Raw genomic sequence first — 13,128 nt, 5'->3', positions numbered from 1 at the left:
AAGCCACTTAAAAGTTATCTGTCTCTGAAATGATATTCTTTCCCCAGACTTGCCCTAAACATCATCAGCTTCTGTTTGCAAGTGATCACACAAACCATCCCTTCTTAAAAGGCACACAGTAAAAAATGAACAAAAGCAAATGCATGCAAGAGTGACAGTGAAGGAGCAGAACTGGGAAGAAAGCTTTAATTTTTAGATATTAAAAGCTAGAAATCCTTGTCATAATTTTCCTCCTGAAGAATTCAGGCACATTTTCACCTGAATTACCCTGTAACTTAACATCAAGGATATCTACTGAAGATCTATTAGCTTAAATTTTATTACTGACAAGAATATTTCACTAACAAGGTGACAGAATGAGAATCCAAATCAAAACAAACCCCATTTTCTCAAAATAAATAGTTACATTAAGTAGTCTAGCAAGTACAGCCCTACCACCTTAGAGAGTGCCCTTCTGTCTATAAAAATATTGCTACAGTTGCCATCAACTTCTCAAATTTGGGAACCAAACAAGCACTTGGAATCAGCTATCTTAGCCCACAGAATTTCAAGGCACTTTGGCACCACACAACCAAAAATCTGTATTTTGTTATCTCTACTGATAAGACTTTTAGCACTTCGTTTTACAGCTCAGTTTTACATTTTGCAAAGTATCTCTGATTATGCTACAAAGTTAATAGTTAGCTGTGTGTTGTTACATGTTTTAATGAGACTGTTTCCACTCTCTCATAAAGCTTTGGAGCCGAAGATCCAGACTGGAAAGGTGAAAGCAAAAAAATGAATGCGTGTGGCTACTGCTTTCTCCTCAGAGTTGAATATAAAAAAATTATTTAGTTTTAGTGTGAAGGACAGGCCCTCTACCTCCAACTTCAAATCCAGGGATTAATAAAGACAGAAAGGATATTCACATGGTTAGTGATTCAATCAGGTAGCAATGTAAGTTTCATTTTAAAGCTCCACAGGATGCTGAAAAGCTATAAATATTTTCATTAAGTATTTATAAAGTCCATTGCATCCAAAATGTTGGGAGGAATATAAAAGAAAATTGCTACTTATTGTCCCAACAGAATCCTAATTTTACTTCTAGCTTTTACCCATCAGAATTTGTGCATTCTTTCTTGGCTACTAATGCAATACAATGAGCTTCTTTAACTTCCTGAACTTCTTTAATCCAGGAGCCCAAAGCCTTGCATTAGCAGAAGTATAACTGGTTGAAGTTTAGGTCCACCCCAACTATGTATGATAGGTCCACAAAATATCCTGGAAAGAAGTTGGTTTGGATTTTTAAGTTGTTTTTTGTTTGTATTCAAATTCTGTAAGCCTGACACAAGTATAAAAATGTAATGGGGAAAAGAAGTGCCTCTACTCTTTCAACCTTACCTAAGTACTCATGTTGCAACCAACTGCCCACACTCCTGTTCAGGTTCTGGCTGTATTGGGCAAGATCTCAAATTAAATTTCAAATAAAAGCTTTTGCATTTTTTTAAAAAGACATTTCTTAAGACTTTTTAGAGGGCAAGGCTAGAAAAACTATTGTTTCCAAGATTTCACAACACTGTTTCTGATTCTCCTTCACACTTGCAACCCCTTTAAGGAATCAGCATTTTCAACATCTCTTAAAGCAGCTGTTCTTTAGGCATGGTTTTTATTCCTGCAGGAATAACAGGAAGTCAGGAAAGGTCTCTGCCCTCAACAGGTTGTTCATGTAATTGGTAAGAAAAATAAAATCCTATCTCCTTCCACAGTCTTTTTGTTTGTATGTTTGATCTGCTTTCAAGATTTTTGGTCTTTTGAGACAGAAGTTCACTTCAATTGTATGTTTGTTCAAGCTTTTATGTCTTTGTGTCAATTTACCCATTCTCAAGTGATGCTACTGTAGTCAAAATAGCAATTATTTTGGTGTTCGGTTCTTGAAAACTTTTAGCCATTTCTTTTCCTTTCTGAATTATGTTCACTTTTATGTCTAACAGGTACAACACTGAAAACAGACAGATCTGAGGCAGCTCATTGCAGAGCAGAGGGATGCTGCTACTGCTCTTTCAGACAAGTTACATGTAGTTGTCACCAAAAAAAAGAAAAAAAAATCCATTTATCTGTCTTCTGAGTACATTTTACACTTTGAAGCATTTTTGCCATTGGGAGTAACAGAATCCCTAATTGAAGCAGAGCTGGTTTCTACTCTCCTGTCAGTAAACAATGCACTAGTGAAAGCACAAAAATAATGAAATTGCCAAGCATCCCTCTCGTGTGCAGCACTCCACCTTCCTGGAGAGCACATGTGCCAGGGGCTGAGGCTTAAAGCAAAGCTTCAGCAGAAACCTCCCACAAAACCAGAACTTGCTGAACTGCTCCCCAGAGAACTTATAATCAAGTAAACCAATGACAAAACCTAACTGAAAATTACTTACAAAACATTTCATAGAACTTCAAAATCAGAGTCAGACCCAGACTCCAGATTTCCTGAGGTCAGTTCTCAGTCTCCTTTCCTCCTCCAGAAAATCTTTCCTCCCCTTGTCTTATCTGAGATGTGCTGGATTATTCATGTCAAGGTTAAATAGCTCATAATGTAGGACAATGATTTGATACATTTGAGGCATCAAATGTACAGCAAAGTAATGAAGCACCCAAATGAGTAATTATTACTGTTAATGCAGAGTAAAGGTATTATGACCAAAAATACACACACACACAAATACACACACAGCAATCCCAGCCTAAGGGGTTTTTTGTGTCTGAAGGACAGATTCCAAATTCACAAGGATATCAACCTTTTACATAAGTTCCAAATGATATGAAAACTTGAGTTAGGAATATTTTTTAAAATTCACAAGGCAAGAGGAAAGCATAAACAGTTCTGCTGAGTGACTTCAAAAGGCATTGTGCAGAAAGCTTTTAATCTTAGCCTACATTAACATAACACAGTAATCCTTATGGATGGTATCTTGAAAATTGCAGATTCTGACAGGAGCCAGATAAAGCTCAGACCAGCAGAGGTCAGGATACCATCAGGAGTGTAACCAGGAGCATCACTGGATGATTATTAAAACACACTAGACTTGCAATTTAACACTGACTGCATAAATAGAGTTTCTTTGCTGATGCTTAGAGAGAGCACAAACAGAATTTGGGACAGAGAACCAAGACAATATTTCCCTCAAATAATTTAAGGCTAACTACAAAGCCACAGTGAATCAGAATTCAAAACACACCTACCAGAGTAGCTGCAAGCTGCCTAATATTTCTGCTCAGAGACTCACCCCCCCTGCTGTGTCCTTCTGATGGAAATGAAATTATACATACACTCAGTGTGTTATTAAATGTAATGAAACATGGCAGGAAAAGGCAGCTATTTCAGGCTGTGTATGCAAAACCACACATGAACCAAGGCAAAACAAAAGAGGTTTACAAGTTCTACTCTTTCACAGTAAGCATCTCTTACTAGCTTCAGTATATAATTGAAGCACAAAATAATTAATTTTCAGAAGCACTGCTGTTCTTAACACTTAAAGAGCTAAGCTGCCTTGAAATAAGTCATTCCACCCTTTTTCCATGTATTCTAGTGATCTGTGCAGCCAAGAGGGCTAACTTAAACTTACAACTTTAAATACTTGAGTTTTCTGATTTGATTTGGTCTTGGAGGTAACAACAGACCCGACTGACCAAGGGGAAATACCAACAGTAACTAGGCCCAGACAAGCAGAAATTCAGTTCCCCATTGTTTTTCCACATTCCCAACACATCAGTTGTCAAACTACTTCCCCAGAACCCTCCAGCAGCAGAAGGAATTTCAGACCAGGACCCACAGCAGCTGCCAACAGGACCTGCACATCTGAAATACACCCAGCTCAGCAACTCAGCATTACAAGGGAGGTCACACCACATCACACTGTGGTGGCAGCAGGATATTTGTCACCATTTCCCAAAGCAGCAAAGCAGCCCAGGCTCCTCAGGACAGCAGCACACAGCTGGGTGTCAGTGCCACCACCTCACTCACATCATCCATCCCCTGCACAGCTGATGGCAGCTCCTGGCACAGGAGCACAGCTTTCACTCTTTCAGAGCAGAGCTGGGTGTGAGCTCTTAAGTAGCTCCATTTCCTTCACATAATGGGAGAGGAATATTCACTCTCACTGACAGGAGCAAATGTAAAAACAAGTGGGCCTCCAGGGATCTGTGGGTGAGTTAATGTGGCCTCAAGGACACAGCTCACAGGGGACTTAGAATGTGCTTCTCTGGAAATGCAAATCACTAAAATGCTTCATCAACACATTTCACAATGATTTATATTTTTAAAAGCTGTAAATCTGTAGATGTTTACTTACTAGTAAAAGCTGGAGGACAGTGGACTTACCTTTTCTATCACTGCATCATGGACGGGAAGCTCCTCTGGACTGAAAACAAAGATAAAGTCTGCATTAGTCTTGGTTGTTCTTGGCACAAAATCATTTCTGTATAGGTTCTTACAAGTCAGCAGTTACACCAGCAATTTGTAGTAACAAGTGAACAAGAATTCTGAACTGTAAAGAACTAATATTTTAAGTACAGAACTAGGATTTTAAATCAAAGTAGTTGCATAACTTAAGGAAAATATTGCATAGTTTAAGAAAACTTTTTTTTCTTCTATAAAAGCACTCTGTGCTGTACTACTAACCTGAAACCCAAATTATTTTTGTTTTGTTTTCTTTGACCATACTATTGTTAGCTGATTTACCAACCAAAAAAAAAACTTCCTCCTTTACTACTGTGCTCAAGGAAAGGCACTGAGACTTTGCTTGACTTAGGAGAGTTAACTCACAGGTTCTCAAAACTACAAATCTCACTCTAAGTAACAAGCAGGAAGTAGCAGAAAAAAAAAAAATAGTTTTTACTAATTTTTTTACTAGGTACCTAATTAATACTAAAAATTAAAGTCTTCTCACTTCTTACCCTAAGCCTAAAAAGGCAGCTTAGGAATTAAAGGCTTGAAGAGCAACCTTTGACCTGATATATCTTCAGACTTTCAATTCCTTTCATTTCATTCTGAGGCCTCTGACTTCTGTTTTTCTTAGCCAAGAAATCTGTGCTTTTCCTCTCAAAAGCAACTTGGCCACCTTGATACCAAGAGAGCCTGCCTTCCCCTGCAGCTTCTGAAAACAGCAGCTCAATTGTAACAAGCAACTCCCTTCTGCTCTTGAGGTCAGATAAATAACACACCCAACAAAACCATGGTTAAAAGGGACTAAAACACAGGAAACACATGAAATACTTTTGAAAATTCCTACTGAGTCTTAATATTATGAAAAAAAACCTCATACCCACATCATTATAGCTTTCTACAGAGAAGCTATTAACCATCAGTATTTTAGACCTGTATCCACTCTGTGCAAGGGTGACCTTGGTGAAGGCTGCAGTCGGTGTAAGAACACTCTGATGCAAAACACTGGCATTGTAATTCAATCTCATTGCATTTATATGATGCTGTTTCAGATTCAGAAGTTATATTTGAATAAAGAAATACAGAATGAAGAAATACATTTGAACCACTTCATCTAATGGAAAAAACTTGCTCCCATCAACACCTTCACAGACAAGTCTAACAACACACACAAGTCAACACACACACCACACACAAGTCAAATTTTCCAGTCCACAGCTCAGAAACTAACTTTAAAATCAAGACTGTTGCTTTTGAGCAGCACTGCAAAAAGCAGAATTCGTTCATTTAGAAGCACTTAACAAATATCTGAAAGTTTTCTTGCTGAATAACAACATAATCAAAAAAACTCCTGATCAACATCTAACACACTAGAAACAACCTCTAGTCAGTGTTATTTGTAAATGGTAACAAAACTATAGTATTGTGCATGCTCTCACATAACTAAATCAGCTGAAAGCAGGCCCTTTGTATGCCACATATCATCTAGAAATTCTAGAAAGCTTATTTGAAGTGGAACGAAAAAGCAAAGGGGAAGAAAAAATTCAATTTAATACAATCTGCTTGGGGTGGTTGTTGTTTGGTTTGATGCACAAAGACTGCTAGGCCTTCCCACATCACCTGAAATTTCCAATCCTTCGGTGACAGTTGCAGGCCCTGCCTACCCTGCAGAGCCTCCCACAGCAGCCTCATTCTTCCAGCCCTACGAGGTCACACCAGCAGCTGGCTGGGCACACAACAAACTCTTTTTCTTTTTCCTGCAGTGCTGCCTGCAAGGCAAGGATCTGCCAGCTCCACATCCCCACGGACTCACAGCGGCCACAGCAGCTCCTCTGCTGAACTGGTACCACTTGACAGCTTCTCCTCCCACTGGCATGGAAGCTGACCACATGAAAGATTAATCAAATCTTATTTTTCACAAAGGGAGAATGAGTTCTAGTGATTTATTAATGAATTGCTCTCTGCTAATTTTGTGAGTTATCATCAGTGTACAAAGAAAAGGCTGAACCTCCTGAGTAGGAAAAGGCTGCCCTCATGTCCTGCTCATTATTTGTTTGAGCTGCTACACTGACATTCCACAGCAGCACATTAAGGCAGCCCCCTGTTTTTATTCCCCAAGATGCTGCTGAGCACCTGGCAAACAGCACAGAAGCCAAATGGATTGCCAGGGGCTGCTCAGTAACTCCCTGGACAGGCAGGAGTTCCTGGAGATCTCCCTCTCCATTAACAAAATGGCATCAACTATGCCCCTATCCTCACATATGTAAATATTAAAATCTACCCTGCAAGGACTGAAGGAAAGGCAGTGCAGGCCCCTAAATGTACTTTAAATAAATGTATTTCCATTTAGTGTGCTTTCTATACAGAAACCTTAGAGATTTTCTTTTATTAGGCAGAATCAGACACAAAATCAATTAATGTCTATGAATCTGTTATTTTATTGTACCTTCTCTTTTTCCTTTATAATGATGCATCTTTCCCTTCCTTCCCCAGCCAAGCAATCTAATATTGTTACACCTTAATTATTTCTTTTAAAAATGAATCTTCTCCAACCATTCCCAGTCTGTTTAAACTTGCATTTCTCCATGGTTTTTATCTGCATATTTCACCAAATAGTAAAGGGAAATACTGAACAGCATTAACATAATATAGCTATATCCTGCCCTAAGATGACTTTTTCTTTAATAGCTGAAGTAATATTCATTTAGGGGATCCAGAGAGAACAGAATTGATTAACATAATTAGCTTGGAACTATACAATCCAGGATATCCAAGAGAGGAGTCACAGGGATACTTTTAACAGAAGTCATGAAAATAAGGTCTCACTTAGCAGAAATGAGATCTTTACACTCTGCTGTCCTCACTAAATAAAATCTGAATAGGTAAAGTCAGCTGTTGAATGAGCCAGGAATTAACAATCACTACACCTGGTCTATGAAGACGAGCTCCCAACTGCAGCCACAAGGACCCCAACAGCAGCTCGGGGCTCTGCCTGTCACTGCCAAGCAGTTCTGCAGCCACAGCACTAAAAAAAAGAGCTGAAAATCTCCTCTCCAGGTCTGGGAGCTGCAAAACACTGCAAGATCAAATCCCAACTCCAGTGAGGTGCCTGATGGGCACCCTACTACTACAAGGTTCCTCAAAGATGTCTCACTGGAAGAAAGTAAACACTGGATTCCAAGTAAATACTGGATTCCAAGGTCTCACTGGAACTCAGGATCTCTACCCATGGTCCTCACTGATGCTGATCTGCAGCACCAGCCCAAAGCCACCCTCCCATCTTTCAGTCTGGACTACTTCCACCTTCTGCTGAGGTCTCTAAGGTCAAAGACAAGCCTTCATTTACTAAACCTCATTGAAAGTACCTTTTTTTAATTATGTTGTAAGAGATGAATGGATCTTACATCTTTAAATCCACCACACTGGCTAACATAGGTTTTCATGAATGTTTCAAGAAAACTCTAATAAAAAATGATGTCAAATGCATGATCATCCGTCACTTCAGAACATTAAATATGCAGATCTATGGTTTTGACCATTACAGCATGTGTTGTAATTAGCCTCCTTGAGCAACAGTGGTAGTTGAAATAAATTGAAAAATCTAAGACTTAACAAGCTTACAGTCCCCTACCCACTGCTGCTGTTTAAATCAGTAATCTTTAAAGAACACTTTGATGTATTCGTTCAATACAAACACAAGGAAAGACTTTCTTATATTACACACTCAACAGATTTATTCTTTTCCTACATTTGTATTTGAATCCCAAGTATGTTCCCTGCTGACTCAAATCACAGCATTTTCCTGTTTCTGGCTTGGCTTAAGTTTAAGAAATGTAAAGCCTCCTCTGTCCTTTGCTGCTTCAGCTGAGGATGGAAGATATTTAGTGCAATAATCAACCCTGGTACACCAGTCACCCCAGAACTCCAAATTCCAGAGGATCAGTTCATTACTTCACAGTTACAAGTTGGACAAGGTCTAACAACAAAATTTTCATTGGGGGAAAAAAAAATTGGGAAAATTGACCACAGTAAGACCAAAAATACGACAAAAATACGACCAAAAATACCTGAAGAACTGTAATGTTCAAAATCTTTTGGTATGTTATATTTTTATTTCTCAATTTCTATTTCAGAACTGACCAGGGCACTGTGAAGAACTTTGGGGCTTGTTATCATGAAATATTTGTGGGAATAACTGTGATACACACAAGTCATCTAACGAAAAAGTCAATTACATTCAATATTTCTATATTACTGAACCCAATGTAACACAGACATTAAAAAGGTTTCATCTTCACAAAGCCTGCAAAGCAGTACCTATGCAAAAGGTTTTCTCAAACTATTACTCAATTATTTTCTCATGCTCTCCTCTAAGTGCAAGAGCATCACCTTGTAGCACTGCACAGAGTTTCATTTTAAATGAAAAGTATTTCAAAATCATATTTGGTGTCATATTTGCAATATAATTTGGGAGAAGTTTCTTGCAGAACACTGATCTTCGTGGTCTCATTGAGTTAATCATGAAGAAACAAATGCTGTGCATTCAGCTTGTCATTTGTGACACACTTTAAGTGTCTAAATCCATGAGGAAAACATACTTGCTATTATCCAGGAGACATATTTTGAAGGAAGTATTTTTAAAAAAATTCAAAACAGTCATTTGTATCATTTTGAAACCTTCATGATCAATAAATTTGTGAGGAAAGATCCACAAAAACATCAGTAAGGTATAAAACGCAAAACCAAAAGTGTTGTGAAATGAATTTGTAAGAGTGATCATACACAGGTAAGGCATGAGAAGGGAAGAATTCACTTGACAGGTGTCTGAACACAATGAGCTTCAGTACAAATGGAGTAGTCTTGCTGTACAATATGAAACTCAGATTGCTGAAGTAACAACTTGCACCATTACAGCATCCAGATACATTAGGAAAAAGTAAATCTTCCCCAATAGGTACAGTTTTAAATTGTGTGATTTGTCAGGAGTGAGTTGGAGGAGTCTATGGCTTTACTAGACACAAAAAAATGAGTATATTCACACTGGGAAACCAATTGTACAGCAATAAACACACTAACAAGGTGTTCTATTAGGTCTGGCTCCCCCTCAGTGTCTGATGCATGGCACATAAAGCTGTCAGGGCAATATGGGCTATTATGGATATGTACAACAGGGCTTGGCAACACAATCACCTTCAAGGTAATTTGCAGAGGAATCCTGACTATGAATACTGCTTTAATCTTCCAGCTTTTCAAAGGAAATTAAAGCAAATGTGTTATTTTCAAAATCAATAATATATGGAAAAGATTTCTGGAAATATTAAGGAGAAGGTAAGAAAGCTGTTGTTTTTCACAGAAAATTCTATGGCTCACTTCCCTCTTTCTATCTCACAATGTACTTACAAACTCACAATTTTGATTGAGTCTGTCTCTCAAAATAATTGGAGCTCTGCTACTGTAATCATCCACTTGGAATTTTCACTGAACAACCTCTGCACAGTATGGGGGTAGTGACTACAGCAGATTAAAAAACAGCTTTCAGAAGTTTTGTTAAAATTCATAAGCAAGCCAAAGCAATTAATTAACATATGGGATAAGCCAGTGTGACATTCCACAATATAATTATCAGGAAACATGCTGCAAGAAAGAATTTAATGCTGGCAAAAGGTTGGACCACATGTGATTTTGTGACTAGGTTTTATTTGCAATTATTATTTGTGGATTTTGTGGATGTTGCTGCCAATTTGCACAGCCCAGTGCCATGAACATGTAGCTCCTGTCCAGAAAGTCTCAAGCAATGTGAACTGTAAGAGATTAGACAAAATAAAATTCAAGTTTTATCAAATTCAACTAAATCTCAAAATGGTGACTTTTTAGTAAAGTACTTGGCTGCTTGAAAGAAGATGACTTTGCTGTTAAGTTTTTATTGCCAATATGAAAAATTATCACGAAATTCATAGCAAAAAACATAGAATTGTGTGTTTCACTGACAAATGCTAAAAATATGTGCTGTCCTCTGTTTTTAGTGGAAAGATGTGTTCTATATGAAAACTTGAAAGTTTCCCCAACATGGAATCAGAACACCTTTGAGAAAATTTATAATCTGCTGAAGTGAGCACATCAGCATTTCTAGTCATTTTTGATGTCACTTTAATTGCACATAAATGAACACTGAGGTTAAAAATGTCTTCTCAGAATCAAGTTTTTATAGAAAGATAAAAATTAGCCTAAGCTACCTTAAAATTCCCAAGAGTCTAAAAGGCAAATGAAAGAGAATGCCTTGCTTCTAATTTACATTTGATAAATGTCTAAAACACCTAGGACTTTCTCCTTAAACACACAGCTCCTGTTTTGAAGTACTGCTCAAAGGTTCCTTCCTGTGCAGATCACTTACACCATAAATTAACAGCGATCCACGGTTTGCATGTTGGCAGCTTCATCTGCATTAAAATTCATGTCCCATGCAAAGCACATTTAAACATAAATTACCTAAGATGGTATTGCTCCAGCAATAGCTACTTGCTCACTGCTGAAGTTCAAAGCATTCTGTACCTACACTTGCTTCTTTGAGGAAATAAACTTCAGTGGTTCAAATTCCATTCTGGTGGGTCCTTCATCGGGTCAAGAGAAGGAGCAACTTTGCACTTCTAAAAACTGTCCCCCTTTTAGCATCCTTTACAAGCTGTGCCAGTGAAACACACTCTGGCCATGCCCTACATTCAGCTACTTTCATCTTCTGGAAATGCTAAATTTAGTAGGAAATAAATGAGGTAATAATGATTATGCTACCTACTTATGTTTTAGAGCTTAAGCAGTAACTCAAAGCCATTGCATATCTCTTTATGAATGTTGTATAAATTAAACCATATTAACATAGTCAATCTTTTTTTTTCGGTTCTGCTACCTAATAGCTCTTTTCATACAAGGAAGTACTTTATGAATTCCTAGTACACACTGGATGATCTTTTACTGAAATCAAGCAGCAGCAGCTGTTAAAAAAAAAAAAACACATTATTTGTCCTTAGTTGGCAGAATTATCCTGCAGCTCATTTTTGTGTTTACCATCAAATCTGCAGGATTGCATTCACCTCATTTCCTTCTATATCTGCAAGGGATTGCTGAAGTGACAGCCTGGACTAACTCAGCGGAAAGAATGGATTTAAAATTCAAATTTCAACTCTAGTCCTAAGAATAAGCTTAGAATAAAGCTAAGCTAAAGAAAGGGGTAACACTGTGACACAGATTTAGGAAAGAAAAAAAGACCATTCTGAATTACAGCAAATAACAACAGAACATTTCCTCCTTCCACAGGATGACCATGCATGAAATGAAAGTGAGAGAAGAACCACACACTAGATCATCACAATAACACAAGGGGAAAGGGAAGACAAAAAAACTAAAGAGAAGAACATCTTAAATACTGTTGCAAAAGAAATTAAATGCACAGTCCAAGTCACAGAAAAATTCATTGGTAACTTCTAGACAAGTAACTTCTAGGCACTTCCTCCTTCTGGTGAAGTCCTACCACTACATACACAGGTGATGTGCAAATATATGCAATTGCAAAGCTCACAGGTGACCACCAGAGAGACGTTCTGGTTCCTCTCCCTTTGCTACATCTGGTTTGGACAATTTTCATGGAACAGCTTTGAATAAACAATCACTATTCCCCATCAGGCTGACAAAGAACACTTGTTAAAACAGCAAGTGTGAGAAAAAGTGAACAACAAAGGCACTGAAGACTTCCTTGTAGGAACCAAAACACCTTCTAAAGCAACACTTCTGACCACACGCTCTTGCAAAAATAAGACCTCACTTTAAGGAAGCAAATACTGCAAACTGCCACAGACAGCTCATGCTTTTGGACACAAGCTCAAATGCATGCATGCAAAAATACAACACAACCACCACCAAGAGTGCAGATAAATTTAGAGAGCTGTGTTCACTTTCATCATGGAAGGAGAGCTGTAAACTCAGTCAGAATGGACAGAACTAAGCAAATTTCACAGCAGCTCCAATGTACTCTTCCACTGTGAAGGATGTTTAAATAAAATTACCTATTTATCCTGAACCAGCCTCACCGCTGCACAACTGCATAGTAAGCAAGGATTCACTTCAACTTATCAGGAATTCCTAACTGATAAATCATGTGTTTTCTGTGTTTTCAAAACAGGTTTTGTCATACAGAAATTCAATTAAAATATTGTAAAAGCAGTTCCCCTTGAAAGCATACAAAGAGAGAAAAAATAAAAAAAGAAAGGATTTGTCTAATGCTAGGAAGATGGACCTAAAAAAAAAGACATTTTGAATCTCAATAACCAACCCAAGAAAACTACCACTTCTCTCCAAAAATAAAGATCATATCCTCAGGATATATTAGGAAAAAAGGAAAGAATGTTAAATAGAGCTAAAATTTGTGGGGGTTTTTTAACAGCAGCTCCTCAATATGATTAGCAATGAATATTCTACAGCAAAATCAGTCAAGGCAAGTGTATCACATATTAGAAGGCAGAATCCATGGCACATAATACAAGATTCCAATGGAGAGAAGAGAATTCAGCAGAGTTCCCATGGTAAATCTTTATAATGCCTCATGAAAAATTCTAGACAGTCAAAATGAGACATATTTGTATACTTAGGAAAAAGAAGAGAAACAGAACTTTTCTGTAATAAGAGAGATCTGAACTTTTTTTTTAAATAAAGATTTGACTTTGGCA

The 13,128-nt window shown here is 37.7% G+C and overlaps 1 protein-coding gene across 4 annotated transcripts in view; it reads right to left on the bottom strand.

Annotated features, from left to right (window-relative positions):
- Positions 1–13,128, bottom strand: part of USP6NL (USP6 N-terminal like) — a 113,371-nt gene that overhangs the window by 36,652 nt on the left and 63,591 nt on the right. For all 4 annotated transcript variants that reach the window (XM_030959413.1, XM_030959410.1, XM_030959412.1 and 1 more), the window contains one exon: positions 4,352–4,391. In XM_030959413.1, coding sequence (XP_030815273.1) covers positions 4,352–4,391 — 40 coding nt within the window. The remainder of the gene's footprint in view (positions 1–4,351; positions 4,392–13,128) is intronic.

Source organism: Camarhynchus parvulus, chromosome 1A (genome assembly GCF_901933205.1).
Source record: "Camarhynchus parvulus chromosome 1A, STF_HiC, whole genome shotgun sequence".
In the NCBI taxonomy this organism is placed as follows: Eukaryota; Metazoa; Chordata; class Aves; order Passeriformes; family Thraupidae; genus Camarhynchus; species Camarhynchus parvulus.
Note: the sequence above shows the minus strand (reverse complement) of the source record. Positions and strands in the feature narration are given on the sequence as shown.